The sequence below is a fragment of the Calliopsis andreniformis genome, chromosome 3 (genome assembly GCF_051401765.1).
Source record: "Calliopsis andreniformis isolate RMS-2024a chromosome 3, iyCalAndr_principal, whole genome shotgun sequence".
NCBI classification, from domain to species: Eukaryota; Metazoa; Arthropoda; class Insecta; order Hymenoptera; family Andrenidae; genus Calliopsis; species Calliopsis andreniformis.
Window position 1 is genome coordinate 7,384,489 of NC_135064.1, and position 22,952 is coordinate 7,407,440.

At 38.9% G+C, this 22,952-nt stretch overlaps 2 protein-coding genes across 2 annotated transcripts; both read right to left on the reverse strand.

The window, feature by feature from the left end:
• Window positions 1–2,025: 2,025 nt before the first annotated feature.
• On the reverse strand, window positions 2,026–11,118 carry LOC143188982 (fatty acid synthase-like). Its single transcript, XM_076393559.1, has 19 exons — window positions 10,941–11,118; window positions 10,625–10,875; window positions 10,245–10,476; window positions 9,725–10,143; window positions 9,330–9,623; window positions 9,043–9,250; window positions 8,780–8,940; window positions 8,392–8,709; window positions 7,802–8,307; window positions 7,433–7,737; window positions 6,944–7,342; window positions 5,843–6,870; window positions 5,521–5,762; window positions 4,730–5,426; window positions 3,655–4,486; window positions 3,107–3,579; window positions 2,777–3,031; window positions 2,443–2,697; window positions 2,026–2,352 (listed from the first exon to the last, which is right to left on the reverse strand). Exons 1-19 carry the CDS (start codon window positions 11,116–11,118, stop codon window positions 2,200–2,202), a joined length of 7,206 nt encoding a protein of 2,401 aa, XP_076249674.1. The 3' UTR covers window positions 2,026–2,199.
• A 2,183-nt stretch (window positions 11,119–13,301) lies between these two features.
• On the reverse strand, window positions 13,302–22,457 carry LOC143188636 (fatty acid synthase-like). Its single transcript, XM_076392996.1, has 19 exons — window positions 22,280–22,457; window positions 21,964–22,214; window positions 21,584–21,815; window positions 21,064–21,482; window positions 20,669–20,962; window positions 20,382–20,589; window positions 20,119–20,279; window positions 19,731–20,048; window positions 19,141–19,646; window positions 18,772–19,076; window positions 18,288–18,686; window positions 17,187–18,214; window positions 16,865–17,106; window positions 16,074–16,770; window positions 15,031–15,862; window positions 14,483–14,955; window positions 14,153–14,407; window positions 13,818–14,072; window positions 13,302–13,727 (listed from the first exon to the last, which is right to left on the reverse strand). Exons 1-19 carry the CDS (start codon window positions 22,455–22,457, stop codon window positions 13,575–13,577), a joined length of 7,206 nt encoding a protein of 2,401 aa, XP_076249111.1. The 3' UTR covers window positions 13,302–13,574.
• Between the last annotated feature and the right edge of the window lie 495 nt (window positions 22,458–22,952).

A 22,952-nucleotide genomic window follows, 5' to 3' on the forward strand; every position in this document is an offset into this window, starting at 1 on the left:
GAGAGTAAGAGACATTGGGAAAGAAAGGAAGCCGACAAGGAAAACAAAAAAAGAGGAAGTCGAGAAGAAGATGCATTGCTTTTCGCGTGGATCGGCGGAACACGATGTGAAAAATTGCGTAAATAAAGCAAAAGGACCTAAATGCTTCGCGTGTAACGAATTCGGACATTTAACGAAGGACTGTCGAATGCTAACGAAATCGAAATCGGATAAAAACAGTGTCAGTTGTGTAAAAAGCAGCGTCAGTGACCGATTAAACGCAGTAGGAATAAATGGGGTTACTTGTTATGCTCTAGTGGATACAGGAAGTGAAGTCAACCTTATACGAGAAGAAGCGCATCGCAAAATCGGTCGTCTGTCGTTACAGTCTACGTCGCGAGTTTTACATACCTAATTTAAATGAGCGCGTAGGAAGGGTTATTAGTTGTTGCGTTCCGTGTATTCTGGCAGAAAAGAAGAGAGGAAAAAAAAAGGTTGCCTGTCACCCATTCCGAAGGGAGACACACCGTTATGTACGTATCACATAGATCATCAGGGTCCGATGGTATCTACCGGTAAAGGGTACAAGTATATTCTAGTCGTGGTAGATGCGTTTGCAAAATTTGCATGGATTTATCCGACAAAAACGACAAATGCGGCAGAAGTAATAACTAAATTAGTGCTACAGCAGAAAACGTTCGGAAATCCAAAGCGTATTATTTCGGATAAAGGTGCAGCTTTCACATCGAAAGAATTTAAAGATTATTGCGCATCAGAGTCTATTGATCACTTTACGATAACCACTGGAGTACCGCGGGCAAACGGGCAAGTGGAACGCATTAATCGCACAATTATTCCGGTTTTAACGAAACTTTCCTTAGAGAAACCAGATCGCTGGTATACACATATTGATAAGTTCCAACGGTGCCTAAATAGTAGTTTTCAGCGTGCAGTGGGCATGGCGCCCTTTGAAGTACTTTTTGGCGTAAAAATGAGACAGAAAGAAGATGTACAAATGTTCGCCTTAATTGAGCAAGAAACTGTAGAAATGTTCGACATTGATCGTGATAATCTAAGACGTGTAGCTAAGGAAAGTATTGTTAAAATTCAAGCGGAAACCGACGCAATCATGATAAAACCTGTAAAGAAGCTGTTAAATATAAGGAAGGAGACTTAGTAGCGATTTAGAGAACGCAGTTTGGTACCGGTTTGAAAATCAAACCGAAATTTCTATATAGAACCTTACAAAGTAACTAAAGTGAAACGGAATGATTGGTATGAGGTAATAAGAATTGGCGAAGGAGAGGGGCCAAAAATTACATCGACCGCTGCAGACTATATGAAGTTGTATTTAGTGACATCTTCGGGGTCCGAAAACCTGCAGGTTGGCCGAGTGTGGGACACCGGAGAGCCGTAACGTCGAAGCGTGACGTCACGCATGCGTTGGGGTCCGTCGCGGCAACGCGAAAACGCCCGAGGCGAGAAAGCACGTCGCGGAGAGTCTGAGAAAATTTGACGAATGACGCAAAACCGTCGTTGTATCAATCAATCATTATATTGCATTATTTTTCTATTAACTGATGTTTATTAATATCCAACCTCACCATTTCTATCCCGGATATTAGGAGAAATCCTACATATGTACATTCTATGTATGGAGTACAATACACCTATTACACTTAAAACACTTATTATTGTGAGTGTATTTATAATTGTATTTATAAGTGGCGTATTTAAAACTAACTAAACGAAATAGCCACTCATGAGCACTCATGTATGCAATACACACTACCCAGTCTTCGACAAATTAAATTTTTTTTTAAACTTCAAAATTAATGAGATAATTTACAAATTAAATGTAGCTACATACTTCTCATGGTACAAATTATAATTTTACTTACTACAAAAGAAAAGTTCTATTTTATTAGGATAAATCAATTAATATTTTAACTGATTTATGTATGTAGCTACATTTACTTTGTAAACTATTTTATTAATTTTGAAGTTTGAAAAAAATTTGATTTGTCGAAGACTATGTATTGTGTATTGCATACATGAGTTCTCGTGAGTCGCTAATCCGTTTAGTGAGCGACTGATGGAATCGATTAAACTTTTGTATTACGTTATAAATACTCCATGCATTATATTTACTCCCGAGAGAATAATGGAATACACAAACGTTGACAACTAATCCACGAAAGTCGCATTGTCGCTGTGATATTAAATGTCAGCGGATACAACATTCAGATTCGTTTTAAATGTTGTCTCATCTTCTACGGGTTCACCATTAATCACAGCTGCAACCCTCTCGTTGTCTAACATCGAGACATGATTACCCTCCACCTCGTAAATCGTTACCCTTCCGTAGGTTAACTGAAATATATAAATTGTTATAATAATTTAAAAGATTTCAAAAGCATCTAGTAAAAGGCTACAAAAAATTTGTTTAAAAATTTTTCTTACTTTACGTAGGCCATAAGCTTCATCGACCATATGTACTGGTGGTAATATCGGTTTTATTAACGTGATAGGTGTTCTGAGTGGCGTTAAACTATCACAGTCATACATATCTAATGTAGACATACGTTTGTATATAAACGTGGCAATAGCTTTCTGATCATTCGGAGTATATATTTTATGGAGTTCAGGTGGTGTATAGTGAACTAGTTTATCCAACTTTTCCTCCCAAGTAGAACATTTCTCTAACTCCAATTTGAACTGTAAAATTAGACCAATTGTCAAATATTGCCTCCGATGAAGCAATTATATCTTATCTAATTTGTAGAGAATAGCATACCACTCCAAGAGAAGACACTTTAGTAAGACTCAACATATCGACTAAAAGCCTGTTCTGAAACTCTTCTTCAGTAGATTGTGTTATATGTTCTCTTTTTATAGTTCTCATGTAGTCAGGTGACCCGTCTAGTAGTATAAGTTGACCGACAAAGCCTTGAGCTTCTAGTCTCCTCACGAGTTCAATGGCAACTATTGACCCGAATGAGTAGCCAATAATAGTAAAATCTCTTCGTCCTTTACTTCTTTCCAATATGTGCTACGAAGGGAGAAAAGTTATTAACGTTGAATATTATAGAAATTTTTAAGCATTTTGAGCACGTAGGATAAGTACCGGCAAAAGTCGTTCGGCAGTTTCCTCGATGGATAATCCAGTGTCATATATTCCAAGCTGCAAACAAATAGCTGGCACTTTCAACTTGGGTGACAATGTAGAAAAGATGACCGCAGATCCCTCGATACCAGGTATTAAAAATATTTCATTTTTCTTTTCGCCACATTTAACAGGAAGTTCGACACAGTATTCGGCCTTTAATACTGACAGATTCATAGTTCGCATTAAGAGTTTCATGCCTGTCACCTGTTCCGTTTTGCTCGGAGCTTTTGTAACCTTCATTGTTTGTTTTTTGGTATCCTTTGCAGACATCTGTATGAGTTTAGCTATGTTTAATATTCGTATTTCCTGCGGAGTTAAAAATACTTCGTAATCTCGCTCTAAAATTTGCTTTATTTCCACAGCCATCATGGAGTCCATTCCGAGATCAGCTAAGGAAGCATTCTCAGTCACACCTTTAAGATCTTTTATACCTGTATTTTAAGATGTTAGTCAGATGGGATATCTTGCAGATAACAATGTACAATGTTTGGTATAGTTGTACTCACTCATAATATTCATCACTGCTTCAATAACACTGCTTGCCTCGCTGGCGCTTGGATGTTTTTCAGCCACCACCATGCTGGCCACAATTGGCCGACTTTGAGTTAAAAATTTATCCAGTTCCTCTAAACACGACGACACTCCTTGCGGTAGTGTCCCACCAACGACGAGTTGCTTTTTATTCTCTAACAATTCGGCTGCTAGACCCACTTCTCCTACTGCTCCCCATTGTATCGCAATACCTGGTAATCCTTCCTGTACCCTTTTCTCACATATTCTCTCCATTACCGCGTTGCCCATACCATAGTTAGTTTGGCCTGGACTTCCTCGACCACAGGAAAGGGAGGAGAACACTACAAAGTGACGAAGCTGCGAACAGATACTCCTTGAAATTTTATCCAACTGTTTGGTAACTCCTGCTTTGGGTATCATGCTATCTTCAAACGTTTTCTCTGTTTGGTTTATACACAAACAGTCGTTTAGCACTGCTGCGAGGTTGAAGATGCCATCAACCGGAGCTTGTTTTTCTGCAGATTTTAGGATAAATTCGCAATCTTCCGCTTTCGAAGCGTCCACACCAGAAATTACTAGGACTTTCACACCATAGGATTTCCATGTTTCGGTTCTCATTCTTTGATAACCATTCTTTATCCCATTACGCGAAACTAGTACCAAATTCTTTGCACCGCGAAGCACCAACCAGTCAGTAAGTTCTAGACCGAAACCACCTAAGCCTCCAATGATCACGTAGCTTCTCTTGGCTACTGCATTAAATCGTGGATGGGCGAGCACTGGAGTATTCAAAGCGTCGTGTTCGTCTGCCACTTTAATTAAAATCTGTAACCAATTAGAATTTCTATGATGAATGTATGTGCTGTTCACAGGTCAAACAAATTAACTCTTCTTTTCAAATCTTGTCTAATTTTTGTGTAAATGCACCTGGTCGATGTTTAGCTCTCAAGACATACAATAAACATAAATTCTTTGGTTTTGTGAAGTTAACCGATTTAGGAAATAAATGGCTCATATAGGAACATGTAGAAGTAAAAGAAATTTTCAATTGCTTTATTACATGCTCACCTTCCCTATGTGTTTACCGGCTGCCATATACCTAAAAGCTGCTTCGACTTCGTGCTTTTCGAAACACTTTCTGGCTATTGGTTTGATAGCCTTATTTCGAATACGTGAATTGAGGAAATGAAATATTTCTTCTTGTACTTGTGGAATTACACCGTTAATCATACCATCCAACATGACTCCATGAAAACTGATTTCCTTTAAAAATATTTCCATTCCCAGCTGATTATTAGCAGCTAGATCGAATTTGCCAATTTCCAAGAAACGTCCCCGGTAACGCAAACAGCGCAGCGATGCTCGTAACTTGTCCTCTGCTAAAGAATTCAAGACAATGTCTACTCCCTCGCCGTGCGTCTGTTTCATTATAAGATGTTCGAAACTCGTGTCTCGCGAGTTACCAATATGATTGTCATCAATACTCGGGAATGTTTCTTTAATAAATTTTCTTTTTTCTGGTGTTCCCACTGTAGTGAAAACTTCGCACCCTTCAAAAAGGGCGACATTAATTGCAGCTTGTCCAACGGCACCGCTGCCAGCGTGAATTAGAACTCTTTCACCCTTTCTGATTTTTCCAAAGTAGTACAACGCGTAGAAAACAGTAAAGTATGCACTCGGAACCGTCGCTGCATCTTCTAAGGACCATTCGTCTGGAATCGTCCATTGGGTAAACTTGGGTGGAATGACAATATTCGATAAAGCTCTGAAAATGGACATATGCAAATATTAATAGGATCGTACACCTTTCAAAATACGATAGGACATCTACTTTCTCTATCTTTCATATTGCTCTTAACCTGCTTTGTGTAAATCCCATAATGCGCTTTCCATTTGCATCAACTCCACTGAACTCGAACCCTATTAAGCAGTCTCTTTGCTCCCTGTCTTTTGTTATAACTTCTGGCATCAACTTTCCAGTCGCCAGCATTACGTCTCTGAAGTTCAGAGAGGAATACACCACTTTAACGAGGCTATTGTTTTTTGTATCGGGGCGGATGGTTCCCTCCATCCACTCAAGGGTACTTAAATCTCCACGCACCTGTCGAATGATTGTCGCAAGTTTTAACTGTACTGGCGGTGTTTTTGTTAGAATTGTGATCAGGAAGAAGGAGTACACACCCTTTGGTTAACGTAAGCATGAGGGACAGGTACAGGTTTCGGAGGCGGTAAGGGTAAGTGTCTGTATGTTCCCCAAAGTTTCCCTGGGCGTAAAATATTAATGCCAATATCAATGTCCAATTGTTTTGCGTAAAATTCATCATCCAGAGAAAACGTTGGAGCGTTCTCGTCCTGAATTATCACAGTTTTCACGATTTCGCCGTTTGGTTCTCTCCTCAAGCATTTAACCAAGCCTAATGCACCATTATCCATGTCTCCCTCTGCAACTAGTACCAGCCTCACAGCCTCATTACTTTCCTTTTCTTCTTGTTTTTTTAGTGTTTCCTTTACTTTAGTGAGCCAGCTGAATTCATTGTTGTTTACGTACACCACCTCTGTCCTCTGTGGAGGTTTGGTTTTTTTCTTTAAAAGTAATAGCGTTTGATTTTCCAAACACTTTTCCAGTACAACGTTCAGTCCTGATTTGTGGATGTATGTATACGTTTCATTATTTACAGTTGTTTCTCGAGTTAAAATAAAGCCGTATTCCATTGTCGAAGCCATAAGACTATTCAACGATACTTGTTTCTCCTTTGAAAGGATGTCGTAGGCTATTGCTATGAAAACAGTGCCATCCTCTGGTATTTTGTTCGAGTCGATAGTTGTGACACTCTCCGGTAGTGATATTTTCTTTCGCAGTTCAGATTTTGCTGCGAAGATCATATTTGGACGAATCATTGGGAGGTTTGTGAGTACTTTCAGGAATGTAGCAGTAAGGATTTCCTCATTTGCAAAACGCTCATCATCGATTAGTTCCATGATTTTTGGGCTGGTGAGTATGTGACTTTCCAGTGCTAAATGTGTAGACAGCACAGCCATTTCTTCTAGCGTGGTTTGAGCTTTATCGCGGTGTGCAACGAATTTATATTCCTCAACAACCGGGTCTGCCATTGCCTTTCTTCGTTGGATCGCGTTAGCTTTTAGTCCCCGAATTTCTATCCCTCCAGACTTTACAGTGTCGTGATCGGTGTATACGAAAACTGGAAGGTCTGTAATGCACGTAAAGGTAAATAAGGATTTAACTGTAGACGAAATATTTATTTATTTCCAAACCCAACGTACCGACGTCTCCGTCCGTAAATTTTTGGATCGTATCGTTATGAGCCTTCGCATCTATTACAATTCTTCGTATAGCTGTTGGTACGTACAGTGCTCTGGAATCAAGTCCTAGCAGTTTTATTTGTAACATGTTGTCCATGAACGCAGCCCAATTTTTCATCCACGAAATGTGTCCCCTTGTTGCTTTGACTGATGCACTCTTAAGTGCGCGGAATACTCCTGTGTAGTCGTAACCGCGCAATTTCAGTTCTTTGTAAATATCTTTAGCGGTAAGTATTTCTTCATCTTCTATTTCTCTCAAGAAATTCGTAGGAATCATTTCTTGGGACGGGTTCGTGGTTGTGCGTACTACACCTGACACCACGGTCGCTGATCCTTCAGAAATCTCAAATTTTCCAGAACCTTTCAAAATATTAACATATTTTAGTCTTTTGTATTTACGAATTTTGATTTTTACGATAATTTTCGTCGCATGCAAAAGCAGGTATTTACCTCTTTGAACCATAACTGTCAATGGAACGGAGCCTTCTTTAGGAATTGTTGTTGCACGTTCGAATTTTATGTTTTCGAAAACGACTGATATTTCGTCATATAATTGTCCTTGCAGCATACTAACAGTTTCCCATACTAGAAGAAGATACCCCGTGGCTGGTACTAAGTTTCGGCCGTCGATTACATGATGCATCATGTACTCATGGTTATCATCTGTAAGCGTAACCTCGACAAGTCTTTCCGATGTAGTTATTTTTTGGCGCTGTGAATAAGCTGCTACATACCAGTCATTGCTATGTTCCCACCTAGAACAATGTATATTGATTTAATTCACTCTTTAATTGAATTTGGTGTTGAGCTTCTGCTTACTTAATGTACGGAGAAATCATAGGAGTACCACGGCTGACCGGGAATGACACAGGGGGATAAATGTTTGCAAGTTGTGGCTGTAAACCAACATTATAAAGCTTCCCAAGCGCTTGTAGAAAATATTCAGCATTGTCTTCATGGCCACGTTGAGTCAATGCTACATTCGTTACGTTGGGGTCTAAAGACCTCTTTAAGATGGCCTGCAAGAGACCATGAGGTGCGATTTCGATAGTTATTGCGTCCTTGGGTATCATTGTCGCCGTTTCTGCGAATAGTACGGAATTCAGTAAATTGTTAGTGTGATATTCCGCGGAAGAGAACTGCGCAGCAGGAGTAGACCACTGGTTTCGTGGTACCGATGTGCTCAACCATTTGGAGCTTCGTAACTTTGGTTCTGGTATCACTTTTTTCAAGCAGGACAGAAGTTTGGGTCCGGCGTCTGCAATATACCTGCTGTGATAGGCAATGTTACTACAATTGACTTCTTTTGCAAAGATTTTATTCGCCTGGAGGAGAGCATTAATAAATGAGAATTAGAATCATAATTCTATAATGTGCCTTTTCGGTGTATGGTAAACTATACTGCATACCTGGAGTTTAGCAACGAAGGCCTTCATGGATTCCGCTGGTCCACTAATGGTGGAACTGTCTGGCCCATTGTGACATGCTACTTCAATATCTGGAGGACATAGGTCCTTGACATCTTCGTAGCCGAGACCAACAGCTGCCATTGATCCGCGAATCATTGTGGTCTCTATGGATGCCAAACCTCTTGAGTATGCTGCCAAAATCATCTGTTCAGCTGTGAAGCATCCATCTGCATAGGCACAGCCCAGTTCTCCTACCGAATGTCCGATTATATTGTCTGGTACTATACCCACGGATGTGAGTAGGTCAACCAGTCCTATCTGGAATATTATTTTACGTTATAGTTATTTGAACTACTTACTGGCGATGATACCTGAGCAGTTACTTCACCTGGATCGCAGCAATTCCAACGAAGGAATTCAAAATGTTGTCAAAAGTTTTCTTATCTTTGTTCGTGATAATCTCAACTATATCGATCCCATATGGTTTTAAAGCTATATCACATTTCTTTATTGCCTGCGCGAATATAGGAAACCGCAATAGGGCTTCACCTGTTACAGTCGAAGATTAAATTGTTTCGTTAGGATTCTATGATATTTTAGGCGGCTATGAATGGAGATATATATTTTCGTGAAACGAAATTTTGAACATACCCATCCCAGGCCATTGTGACCCCATTCCTGAAAACACGAACCAAATTGGTCGCTTCATGCCTGAATACTCGTGAATTTCTTTCGTCTTTTCTTCTTTCGCATTTTTATGTATTAAAGTATAGCCTCTGAAGGTATGACCAGTTATATTCTCAGCATGTATTTCGTGTATAAGACGAATATATTCTACGTCCAGCGGAATAGTTTCGATCTACATTCAAAAAATTGGTAAGGAATAGGTTTGTATGTTCTAAATTTTTGTGGCCTTTGAGAATCTTGAATGTATTTACGTGTTTCAGAAGGGTTTCTACGGCTTCCTCTGTGCGACCAGATACCGCGACCAGTCGAGGCAAATTGTCTGAAGGTGCTCCATTATTGACTTTCTCCTTGGTATAAGATTTGAGCAAGACGTGTGCATTTGCACCACCAAAACCGAATGAGTTTATTCCTACGTATCCTCCTTCCCATGGTGTTGGTTCCGTCACAACCCTAACTTTTCCTTCTTCGAAGCATTTGACACCCTTCATTGGACTTTGAAAGTGTAGGTTTGGTGGGATTATGCCCGTCTCCATCGCAATGACAACCTTGAAATGTGGTCATAGTTATTTTTCGTTATGTACGATAATGTAGTTTAGATTTTATTGGCCTTATTTCTTGTGCATTTCTCTGTGTAGTGATTACCCACTTTGGCAACTGAACAAAGACCACTAGCAGGTTCGGTGTGTCCCATGTTTGACTTAATAGATCCGATCCAGAGGGGCGAGTTTCTACCGTTACAGAATACTTTGTCTATAGCTGCAAGTTCTTCTGGGTCACCAACGCTGGTTCCTGTGCCGTGTGCCTCCAAGAAAGACAATACCGTTGGTGATAGTTTGCACTCTTTGTAGAAGTCTTCTAGTAGCATTTGCTGGATCGCTCTTGCAGGAAAGGTGATGCCTTGTTCTTTATAGCCATCACAGTTTGTTTTCGTGTAAACCACGGTTGCGTAAATTCGCTTAGCAGCCTTTGCTTTTTGTAAGAATATTACACTAATAGCCTCACTCCGTGCGTATCCGTTCGCTCTAGCATCGAAGGTTTTACAACGGCAATCGCTAGATAAAACACCTGAAATTGAACTGACATTAGTGTGTCTCTTAGAAAAAATATAGTCCAATCTTTGTTAAGTGGGATTCGTTTCTCTGAAATTTTTTATCGTTTGTTCGTACCAAGGCGTGAAAATTGAAGTGACACGTAGGGATGGAGGCACAGATTCGATCCACCAACAATTACTTGGTCACACACTCCTGTTCGTATCATTCGGTATGCTTGATCGAGTGCAATCAGACTGGAGCTGCAAGCTGTATCTATGGCATAAGATGGGCCATGTAAGCCGAGAAAGTATGAGATCCTGTTTGCATACATAGCTCTGCTGCATCCAGTTATACCAAAACCGTCTGCCTACGTGAAGAAATACAACTGTGGTAATGAATGAAAACAGTTATTTTTTGGTTTCTTCTTTTTATTGTCTACTGTGTTATTCTGATTATATGTATTTTTGTAGATTTTTTATCATGGCTGCTTGTACTCGAACGTTTATAAAGTTTACCTGAAGCTTTTCGTAGAACCATGTCTTTTCCGACTCACTGGTGCAGGCGCCTATTACAACACCAGTGTTGGTGCCGCGGAGTTGCCGTGGATTTATCCCTGCATCAATGATGGCTTCATAAGCATGTTCCAGTAACATCCTGCACATGGGATCCATGGTGTGTGCTTGTTTGTAGTGCACACCGAAGAATATCGCATCAAATTTTTCTAGGTCACTTACTTTTCCACCTTCCCGCGAAATTTCTGGATGTTCTATTGCAATTCATTTGTTATGTGTCAGGTATGGTTTTTACGCTATATGAGTTTTAAAACGTTACCTATTCTCCATCGTGAATAATTGTCCGTGATGAGGTCCACCTTCTTCATCAGTTTGTCTCTCAGTTCTGTTACATTTTTACATTCCGGATACCTGCCCGCGATACCAGAAATTACCACTTCCTCACCAGGATCGATAGACGCATTATGTAATATTTTTCTTTGATTATTCGAGGACATAGTTTGCATTGTTTCAGACATATGTACTAATTCTATAATATTTGAATCACTGTTTCAGCTGAGCACTGATTTTGAGATGAAAAATGGGAGTAGTGGTATTAGTCGTGGGATTACAAGGAGAACTGAAGAGCAGAGGCATTTGAAGTCTTTATATAACATGCAGGCGATTGTAATGATATAGATTCTTTGAATATTCCTAGTTATAGTTGGCATTACTATTTTTATCGTAAGTAATATGTGAGCATTGTATTCATTTATCGCAATTCTTCGTTTCCCGTTTTACATACGCGATAAATTATTCATTTTATGAAGTGCCTTTTCTGTGTATGGGGATTATGGAAGTATTGTTGATACATAATACAACATTAATTAAAAGACCCTTTCAGTTGTGGACAGATATAAGGTTTTAAACTTTACAATTGTGGAAACATTAATGAAATTAAAAATTGTTGGTACAGCATTGGATCGATTTTATTATCAGTCAATGTTGTAACCTTTATGTATTTTACTACTAATACACAGAAATGTGTAAATACGTTTCCTCGATGACATTATTATAAAAATTTAGTACTTACACAGAATTTTCAGGATCTCGGTCATTTGTATTTATTTTAAACTTCGTAGATTTGTAAGGGACCTACATTTTGGTTCTTCCCGATGGAAACAGGTCTAATCGGTTAATAAGGGTTTCTCTAAATAATTGTGTACAAGCAGACACAAGGTGGTCCCTTATGAAAAAATAAGAACAAAATATACAATACAATTTTTTGATTTAAGGCTTAGTTTTCGACAAAATCGAGTTTGAAATTCCGTACATATACGGACATATGCTAATACGGTTGCTCGACGAACCGTCGACTTACTATTATAATATCACGACGAATAGTCGTGACAGCATATGTACGCATCGGATTTTCAAACTCGATTTTCTTGAAAACTAAGACTTAAATTAAGAAATTGTATTATCTATATTTTGTTCTTATTTTTTCATAAGGAACTACCTCTTATCCGCTTGTACATGTGATTGAGCCGCATCCTGTATAGGATGAGTCACGCAGTTGTATCACCTGAATTTTCTTAAACTTCCTTTTTAACTTCCGTTTGATATTTCCTCATGCATCAAATAGTTTACAAGAAAATTTAGACGATACAGTTGCGAGTTTCACCCTTTATATTAAATGTAAGAAAGTGCCATACAAATTTAATAGTTTTTAACTATTAGTTTCTTTTTTTTTTTAATTTAATAATAATTTAATAAAACTGTACAATGAAATTGTTTACAATTTGTAATAGGGAATGTTTTTTAATTAAAACTTCGATTTGTTCACAGTTTCATTGCACAATTTTCTAAAGCATAAAAGACAATTAAATTTTTCTTGTAAGAATTTTTTATATCTACTGCTGTAGCTTTTAAGGTAGATAGATAAATAAGGAAGTACATATTGATCTCTAAGAGGCTATAGCCACCTAGAGACCCGTAGGAAACTTAGAGGTTTTTATAAAAAAACGGTCAGTGGAAATGACGTCAAATGTTTTCCCACTAAAAGATACATCTTTTAACTGTGTTATCTTAAATTTTCATGGAAAAATATTATTACTAAAGGAGATATTGCTGTCCATAGAAAACGTGTTTTTTTAAAGAGTTTGCTGATGAATATTCTCTAGTACAAACGATACTTGTATGTATGCTAGTACAAACGATGATTTGAAACCAAAAAGTCGAATGGATATTAAAAGATGGATAAAATTTTAAAGTCTTTGATGGTCTTCCCAAAGTCTTTCCAAATTTTAATTTTGGTAATATCCATTTGGCTTTTTGTTTTCAATTGCATGATTTAGACTTGGGAATGTATACCAGTAACTGACCAAAAAAATGTCTCTTATAGACGGCAATTCTATTTTAGTTAATATTTCTTCATGAAAAATTACGATAATATAGCTAAAAGATGTATTTTTTAATGGAAAGAGAAATACATTTGACACTATTTCCATTCATAGTTTCTTTTTTAAAAGTTCTCGAACTTGTATGTTTCCTACGGGCCTCTAGGCAGTTGTATACCCTTAAAAGGTATCTTCACCCTGAAAAATCAAAAAATAACAGGAAAATTTGTTATAAACCTGGATACTATGTATAAACACTTAATAGACGTGTAACGTGCGAGTCATCATATTAAAAAAAAAACTTTTGTCTATTTGAATATAACCATAATTTGTACTATGGAAAGTTTATTGTTGCATTTAATTTATAGATTGTAGTGCGCAGTCTTTGCGTCGCACATGTTGTATTTCATGAACGACTAATCCATTTAATGAATGAATGAAGGAATCAACGTAGAAATTATTAAACTTTTGTATTACGTTATAAATACTCCATGCATTATATTTACTTCCGAGAGAATAATGGAATACACAAACGTTGACAACTAATCCACGAAGGTCGCATTGTCGCTGTGATATTAGATGTTAGCGGATACAACATTCAGATTCGTTTTAAATGTTGTCTCATCTTCTACGGGTTCACCATTAATCACAGCTGCAACTCTCTCGTTGTCTAACATCGAGACATGATTACCCTCCACCTCGTGTATCGTTACCCTTCCGTAGGTTAACTGAAATATATAAATTATTATAATAATTTAAAACATTTCAAAAGCATCTAGTAAAATGGTACAAAAAATTTGATCAAAAATATTCCTTACTTTACGTAGGCCATAAGCTTCATCGACCATGTGTACGGGCGGTAATGTCGGTTTTATTAACGTGATAGGTGTTCTGAGTGGTGTTAAAGTATCACAGTGATACATATCTAATGTAGATATACGTTTGTATAGAAACGTGGCAACAGCTTTCTGATCATTCAGAGTATATATTTTCTGGAGTTCAGGTGGTGTATAGTGAACTAGTTTATCCAACTTTTCCTCCCAAGTAGAACATTTCTCTAACTCCAATTTGAACTGTAAAATTAGACCAATTGTCAAATATTGCCTCCGATGAAGCACTACATATCTTATCTAATTTGTAGAGAATAGCATACCTCTCCAAGAGAAGACACTTTAGTAAAATTCAATAAATCGACTAAAATCCTGTTCTGAAACTCTTCTTCAGTAGATTGTGTTATATGTTCTCTTTTTATAGTTCTCATGTAGTCAGGTGACCCGTCTAGTAGTATAAGTTGACCGACAAAGCCTTGAGCTTCTAGTCTCCTCACGAGTTCAATGGCCACTATTGACCCCAATGAGTATCCAATAATAGTAAAATCTCTTCGTCCTTTACTCCTTTCCAATATGTGCTACGAAGGGAGAAAAGTTATTACCGTTGAATATTATAGAAATTTTTAAGCATTTTGAGCATGTTGGATAAGTACCGGCAAAAGTCGTTCGGCAGTTTCCTCGATGGATAATCCAGTGTCATATATTCCAAGCTGCAAACAAATAGCTGGCACTTTCAACTTGGGTGACAGTGTAGAAAAGATGACCGCAGATCCCTCGATACCAGGTATTAAAAATATTTCATTCTTCTTTTCGCCACATTTTACAGGAAGTTCGACACAGTATGTGGCCTTTAATACTGACACATTCATAGATCGCATTAAGAGTTTCATGCCTGTCACCTGTTCCGTTTTGCTCGGAGCTTTTGTAACCTTCATTGTTTGTTTTTTGGTATCCTTTGCAGACATCTGTATGAGTTTAGCTATGTTTAATATTCGTATTTCCTGCGGAGTTAAAAATATTTCGTAATCTCGCTCTAAAATTTGCTTTATTTCCACAGCCATCATGGAGTCCATTCCGAGATCAGCTAAGGAAGCATTCTGACTCACGCCTTTAAGATCTTTTATACCTGTATTTTAAGATGTTAGTCAGATAGGATATCTTGCAGATAACAATGTACAATGTTTGGTATAGTTGTACTCACTCATAATATTCATTACTGCTTCAATAACACTGTTTGCCTCGCTGGCGCTTGGACGTTTTTCAGCGACCACCATGCTGGCCACAATTGGCCGAGTTTGAGTTAAAAATTTATCCAGTTCCTCTAAACACGACGACACTCCTTGCGGTAGTGTCCCACCAACGACGAGTTGCTTTTTGTTCTCTAACAATTCGGCTGCTAGACCCACTTCTCCTACTGCTCCCCATTGTATCGCAATACCTGGTAAACCTTCCTGTACCCTTTTCTCACATATTCTCTCCATTACCGCGTTGCCCATACCATAGTTAGTTTGGCCTGGACTTCCTCGGCCACAGGAAAGGGAGGAGAACACTACAAAGTGACGAAGCTGCGAACAGATACTCCTTGAAATTTTATCCAACTGTTTGGTGACTCCTGCTTTGGGTATCATGCTATCTTCAAACGTTTTCTCTGTTTGGTTTATACACAAACAGTCGTTTAGCACTGCTGCGAGGTTGAAGATGCCATCAACCGGAGCTTGTTTTTCTGCAGATTTTAGGATAAATTCGCAATCTTCCGCTTTCGAAGCGTCCACACCAGAAATTACTAGGACTTTCACACCATAGGATTTCCATGTTTCGGTTCTCATTCTTTGATAACCATTCTTTATCCCATTACGCGAAACTAGTACCAAATTCTTTGCACCGCGAAGCACCAACCAGTCAGTAAGTTCTAAACCCAAACCGCCTAAGCCTCCAATTATCACGTAGCTTCTCTTGGCTATTGCATTGAATCGTGGATGGGCGAGCACTGGAGTATTCAAAGCCTCGTTTTCATCTCCCACTTTAATTAAAATCTGTAACCAATTAGAGTTTCTACGATGAAGAGTTTCTGTGCTATTCACAGGTCAAACAAATTAACTCTTATTTTCGAACCTTGTCTAATTTTCGTGTAAATGCACTTGGTCAATGTTTAACTTTCAAGACTTACAATAAACATAAATTCTTCGATTTTGTGAAGTTTATCGATTTAGGAAGTAATTTTTAATTGCTTTATTACATGCTCACCTTCCCTATGTGTTTACCGGCTGCCATATACCTAAAAGCTGCTTCCACTTCGTGCTTTTCGAAACACTTTCTGACTATTGGTTTGAAAGCTTTATTTCGAATACAAGAATTAAAGAAATTAGATATTTCTTCCTGTACTTGTGGAATTACACCTCTAATCATAGCATCCAACATGACTCCATGAAAACTAATTTCCTTTAGAAATATTTCCATTCCCAGCTGATTATTAGCAGCTAGATCGAATTTGCCAATTTCCAGGAAACGTCCCCGGTAACGCAAACAGCGCAGCGATGCTTGTAACTTGTCCTCTGCTAAAGAATTCAAGACAATGTCTACTCCCTCGCCGTGCGTCTGTTTCATTATAAGATGTTCGAAACTCGTGTCTCGCGAGTTACCAATATGATTGTCATCAATACTCGGGAATGTTTCTTTAATAAATTTTCTTTTCTCTGGTGTTCCCACTGTAGTGAAAACTTCGCACCCTTCAAAAAGGGCGACATTGATTGCAGCTTGTCCAACGGCACCGCTGCCGGCGTGAATTAGAACTCTTTCACCTTTTCTAATTTTTCCAAAGTAGTACAACGCGTAGAAGACAGTAAAATAAGCACTCGGAACCGTCGCTGCGTCTTCTAAGGACCATTCGTCTGGAATCGTCCATTGGGTAAACTTGTGTGGAATGACAATATTCGATAAAGCTCTGAAAATGTACGTATGCAAATATTAATAGGATCGTATATCTTTCAACATACGATAGGGCATCTACTTTCTGTATCTTTCATATTGCTTTTAACCTGCTTTGTGTAAATCCCATAATGCGCCTTCCACTTGCATCAACTCCACTGAACTCGAACCCTATTAAGCAGTCTCTTTGATCCCTGTCTTTTGTTATAACTTCTGGCATCAACTTTCCAGTCGCGAGCATTACGTCTCTGAAGTTCAGAGAGGAATACACCACTTTAACGAGGCTCTTGTCTTTTGTATCGGGGTGGATGGTTCCTTCTACCCACTCAAGGGTACTTAAGTCTCCTCGCACCTGTCGAATGATTGTCGCAAGTTTTAACTGTATTGGCGGTGTTTTTGTTGGAAGTGTGATCAGGAAGAAGGAGTACACACCCTTTCGTTAACGTAAGCATGAGGGACTGGTACAGGTTTCGGAGGCGGTAAGGGTAAGTGTCTGTATGTTCCCCAAACTTTCCCTGGTCGTAAAATATTAATGCCAATATCAATGTCCAATTGTTTTGCGTAAAATTCATCATCCAGAGAAAACGTTGGAGCGTTCTCGTCCTGAATTATCACAGTTTTCACGATTTCGCCGTTTGGTTCTCTCCTCAAGCATTTAACCAAGCCTAATGCACCATTATCCATGTCTCCCTCTGCAACTAGTACCAGCCTCGCAGCCTCATTACTTTCCTTTTCTTCTTGTTTTTTTAGTGTTTCCTTTACTTTAGTGAGCCAGCTGAATTCATTGTTGTTTACGTACACCACTTCTGTCCTCTGTGGAGGTTTGGTTTTTTTCTTTAAAAGTAATAGCGTTTGATTTTCCAAACACTTTTCCAGTACAACGTTCAGTCCTGATTTGTGGATGTATGTATACGTTTCATTATTTACAGTTGTTTCTCGAGTTAAAATAAAGCCGTATTCCATTGTCGAAGCCATAAGACTATTCAACGATACTTGTTTCTCCTTTGAAAGGATGTCGTAGGCTATTGCTATGAAAACAGTGCCATCCTCCGGTATTTTGTTCGAATCTATAGTTGTGACACTCTCCGGTAGTGATATTTTCTCTCGCAATTCAGATTTTGCTGCGAAGATCATATTTGGACGAATCATTGGGAGGTTTGTGAGTACTTTCAGGAATGTAGCAGTAAGGATTTCCTCATTTGCAAAACGCTCATCATCGATTAGTTCCATGACTTTTGGGTTGGTGAGAATGTGACTTTCCAGTGCTAAATGTGTTGACAGCACAGTCATTTCTTCTAGCGTGGTTTGAGCTTTGTCGCGATGTGCTACGAATTTATATTCTTCAAGAACCGGGTCTGCCTTTGCCTTTCTTCGTTGGATCGCGTTAGCTTTTAGTCCCCGAATTTCTATACCTCCAGACTGTACAGTATCGTGATCGGTGTATACGTAAACTGGAAGGTCTGTAATGCACGTTAATGTAAATAAGGATTTACCTGTAGACGAAATATTTGTTTATTTCCAAACCCAACGTACCGACGTCTCCGTCCGTAAAGTTTTGAATCGAATCGTTATGAGCTTTCACATCTATTACAATTTTTCGTATAGCTGTTGGTACGTATAGTGCTCTGGAATCAAGTCCTAGCAGTTTTATTTGTAACATGTTGTCCATGAACGCAGCCCAATTTTTCATCCACGAAATGTGTCCCCTTGTTCCTTTGACTGATGCACTCTTAAGTGCACGGAATACACCTGCGTAGTTGTAACCGCGTAATTTCAGTTCTTTGTAAATATCTTTAGCGGTAAGTATTTCTTCATCTTCTATTTCTGTCAAGAAATTCGTAGGAATCATTTCTTGGGAAGGGTTCGTTGTTGTGCGTACCACACCTGATACCACGGTCGCTGATCCTTCAGAAATCTCAAATTTTCCAGAACCTTTCAAAATATTAGCATATTTTAGTCTTTCGTATTTACACGTGTTTTATGATCATTTTCGTCGCCTGCAAATGCAGGTATTTACCTCTTTGAACCATAACTGTCAATGGAACGGAGCCTTCTTTAGGAATTGTTGTTGCACGTTCGAATTTTATGTTTTCGAAAACGACTGATATTTCGTCATATAATTGTCCTTGCAGCATACTAACAGTTTCCCATACTAGAAGAAGATACCCCGTGGCTGGTACTAAGTTTCGGCCGTCGATTACATGATGCATCATGTACTCATGGTTTTCATCTTTAAGCATAACCTCGACAAGTCTTTCCGATGTATTTATTTTTTGGCGCTGTGAATAAGCTGCTACATACCAGTCATTGCTATGTTCCCACCTAGAACAATGTATATTGATTTAATTCATTCTTTAATTGAATTTGGTGTTGAGCTTCTGCTTACTTAATGTGCGGAGAAATCATCGGAGTACCACGGCTGACCGGGAATGACACAGGGGGATAAATGTTTGCAAGTTGTTGCTGTAAACCAACATTATAAAGCTTCCCAAGCGCTTGTAGAAAATATTCAGCATTGTCTTCATGGCCACGTTGAGTCAATGCTACATTCGTTACGTTGGGGTCTAAAGACCTCTTCAAGATGGCCTGCAAGAGACCATGAGGTGCGATTTCGATAGTTATTGCGTCCTTGGGTATCATTGTCGCCGTTTCTGCGAATAGTACGGAATTCAGTAAATTGTTAGTGTGATATTCCGCGGAAGAGAACTGCGCAGCAGGAGTAGACCACTGGTTTCGTGGTACCGATGTGCTCAACCATTTGGAGCTTCGTAACTTTGGTTCTGGTATCACTTTTTTCAAGCAGGACAGAAGTTTGGGTCCGGCGTCTGCAATATACCTGCTGTGATAGGCAATGTTACTACAATTGACTTCTTTTGCAAAGATTTTATTCGCCTGGAGGAGAGCATTAATAAATGAGAATTAGAATCATAATTCTATAATGTGCCTTTTCGGTGTATGGTAAACTATACTGCATACCTGGAGTTTAGCAACGAAGGCCTTCATGGATTCCGCTGGTCCACTAATGGTGGAACTGTCTGGCCCATTGTGACATGCTACTTCAATATCTGGAGGACATAGGTCCTTGACATCTTCGTAGCCGAGACCAACAGCTGCCATTGATCCGCGAATCATTGTGGTCTCTATGGATGCCAAACCTCTTGAGTATGCTGCCAAAATCATCTGTTCAGCTGTGAAGCATCCATCTGCATAGGCACAGCCCAGTTCTCCTACCGAATGTCCGATTATATTGTCTGGTACTATACCCACGGATGTGAGTAGGTCAACCAGTCCTATCTGGAATATTATTTTACGTTATAGTTATTTGAACTACTTACTGGCGATGATACCTGAGCAGTTACTTCACCTGGATCGCAGCAATTCCAACGAAGGAATTCAAAATGTTGTCAAAAGTTTTCTTATCTTTGTTCGTGATAATCTCAACTATATCGATCCCATATGGTTTTAAAGCTATATCACATTTCTTTATTGCCTGCGCGAATATAGGAAACCGCAATAGGGCTTCACCTGTTACAGTCGAAGATTAAATTGTTTCGTTAGGATTCTATGATATTTTAGGCGGCTATGAATGGAGATATATATTTTCGTGAAACGAAATTTTGAACATACCCATCCCAGGCCATTGTGACCCCATTCCTGAAAACACGAACCAAATTGGTCGCTTCATGCCTGAATACTCGTGAATTTCTCTCGTCTTTTCTTCTTTCGCATTTTTATGTATTAAAGTATAGCCTCTGAAGGTATGACCAGTTATATTCTCAGCATGTATTTCGTGTATAAGACGAATATATTCTACGTCCAGCGGAATAGTTTCGATCTACATTCAAAAAATTGGTAAGGAATAGGTTTGTATGTTCTAAATTTTTGTGGCCTTTGAGAATCTTGAATGTATTTACGTGTTTCAGAAGGGTTTCTACGGCTTCCTCTGTGCGACCAGATACCGCGACCAGTCGAGGCAAATTGTCTGAAGGTGCTCCATTATTGACTTTCTCCTTGGTATAAGATTTGAGCAAGACGTGTGCATTTGCACCACCAAAACCGAAGGAGTTTATTCCTACGTATCCCCCTTCCCATGGTGTTGGTTCCGTCACAACCCTAACTTTTCCTTCTTCGAAGCATTTGACACCCTTCATTGGACTTTGAAAGTGTAGGTTTGGTGGGATTATGCCCGTCTCCATCGCAATGACAACCTTGAAATGTGGTCATAGTTATTTTTCGTTATGTACGATAATGTAGTTTAGATTTTATTGGCCTTATTTCTTGTGCATTTCTCTGTGTAGTGATTACCCACTTTGGCAACTGAACAAAGACCACTAGCAGGTTCGGTGTGTCCCATGTTTGACTTAATAGATCCGATCCAGAGGGGCGAGTTTCTACCGTTACAGAATACTTTGTCTATAGCTGCAAGTTCTTCTGGGTCACCAACGCTGGTTCCTGTGCCGTGTGCCTCCAAGAAAGACAATACCGTTGGTGATAGTTTGCACTCTTTGTAGAAGTCTTCTAGTAGCATTTGCTGGATCGCTCTTGCAGGAAAGGTGATGCCTTGTTCTTTATAGCCATCACAGTTTGTTTTCGTGTAAACCACGGTTGCGTAAATTCGCTTAGCAGCCTTTGCTTTTTGTAAGAATATTACACTAATAGCCTCACTCCGTGCGTATCCGTTCGCTCTAGCATCGAAGGTTTTACAACGGCAATCGCTAGATAAAACACCTGAAATTGAACTGACATTAGTGTGTCTCTTAGAAAAAATATAGTCCAATCTTTGTTAAGTGGGATTCGTTTCTCTGAAATTTTTTATCGTTTGTTCGTACCAAGGCGTGAAAATTGAAGTGACACGTAGGGATGGAGGCACAGATTCGATCCACCAACAATTACTTGGTCACACACTCCTGTTCGTATCATTCGGTATGCTTGATCGAGTGCAATCAGACTGGAGCTGCAAGCTGTATCTATGGCATAAGATGGGCCATGTAAGCCGAGAAAGTATGAGATCCTGTTTGCATACATAGCTCTGCTGCATCCAGTTATACCAAAACCGTCTGCCTACGTGAAGAAATACAACTGTGGTAATGAATGAAAACAGTTGTTTTTTGGTTTCTTCTTTTTATTGTCTACTGTGTTATTCTGGTTATATGTATTTTTGTAGATTTTTTATCATGGCTGCTTGTACTCGAACGTTTATAAAGTTTACCTGAAGCTTTTCGTAGAACCATATCTTTTCCGACTCACTAGCGCAGGCACCTATTACAACACCAGTGTTGGTGCCGCGGAGTTGCCGTGGATTTATCCCCGCGTCAAGGATGGCTTCGTAAGCATGTTCCAGTAACATCCTGCACATGGGATCCATGGTGTGTGCTTGTTTGTAGTGTACACCGAAGAATATCGCATCAAATTTTTCTAGGTCACTTAGTTTTCCACTTGCCCGTGGAATTTCAGGATGTTCTATTGCAATTCATTTGTTATGTGTCAGGTATGGTTTTTAGGCTATTTGAGTTTTAAAACGTTACCTATTCTCCATCGTGAATAATTGTCCGTGATGAGGTCCACCTTCTTCATCAGTTTGTCTCTCAGTTCTGTTACATTTCTACACTCCGGATACCTGCCAGCGATACCAGAAATTACCACTTCCTCACCAGGATCAATAGACGCATTATGTAATATTTTTCTTTGATTATTCGAGGACATAGTTTGCGTTGTTTCAGACATATGTACTAATTCTATAATATTTAAGTCACTGTTTCAGCTGAGCACTGATTTTGAGATGAAAAATGGGAGTAGTGGTATTAGTCGTGGGATTACAAGGAGAACTGAAGAGCAGAGGCATGTGAAGTCTTTATATAACATGCAGGCGATTGTAATGATATTATAGATTCTTTGAATATTCCTAGGTATAGTTTGCATTGCGATTTTTGTCGGAAGTAATATGTGAACATTGTATTCATTTTTCGTAATTCTTCGTTTCCCGTTTTACATACGCGATAAATTATTCATTTTATGAAGTGCCTCTTCTGTGTATGGGGATTATGGAAATATTGTTGATACATAATACAACATTAATTAAAAGACCCTTTCATTTGTGGGCAGATATAAGGTTTTAAACATTACAATTGTGGAAACATTAATGTAATTAAAAATTGTTGGCACAGCATTGGGTCGATTTTATTATCAGTCAATGTTGTA

Coding starts and splice junctions, on each gene's coding strand:
- LOC143188982 (XM_076393559.1), bottom strand. CDS start 11,118: ATGTCCTCGAATAATCAAAGAAAAATATTACATAATGCGTCTATCGAT. Junction 10,876..10,940: donor TTATTCACGATGGAGAATAG/GTAACGTTTTAA, acceptor GAATTGCAATAG/AACATCCAGAAATTTCGCGG. Junction 2,698..2,776: donor AAGTGTCTTCTCTTGGAGTG/GTATGCTATTCT, acceptor CTAATTTTACAG/TTCAAATTGGAGTTAGAGAA.
- LOC143188636 (XM_076392996.1), bottom strand. CDS start 22,457: ATGTCCTCGAATAATCAAAGAAAAATATTACATAATGCGTCTATTGAT. Junction 21,483..21,583: donor ACTTCAATTTTCACGCCTTG/GTACGAACAAAC, acceptor GTTCAATTTCAG/GTGTTTTATCTAGCGATTGC. Junction 14,073..14,152: donor AAGTGTCTTCTCTTGGAGAG/GTATGCTATTCT, acceptor CTAATTTTACAG/TTCAAATTGGAGTTAGAGAA.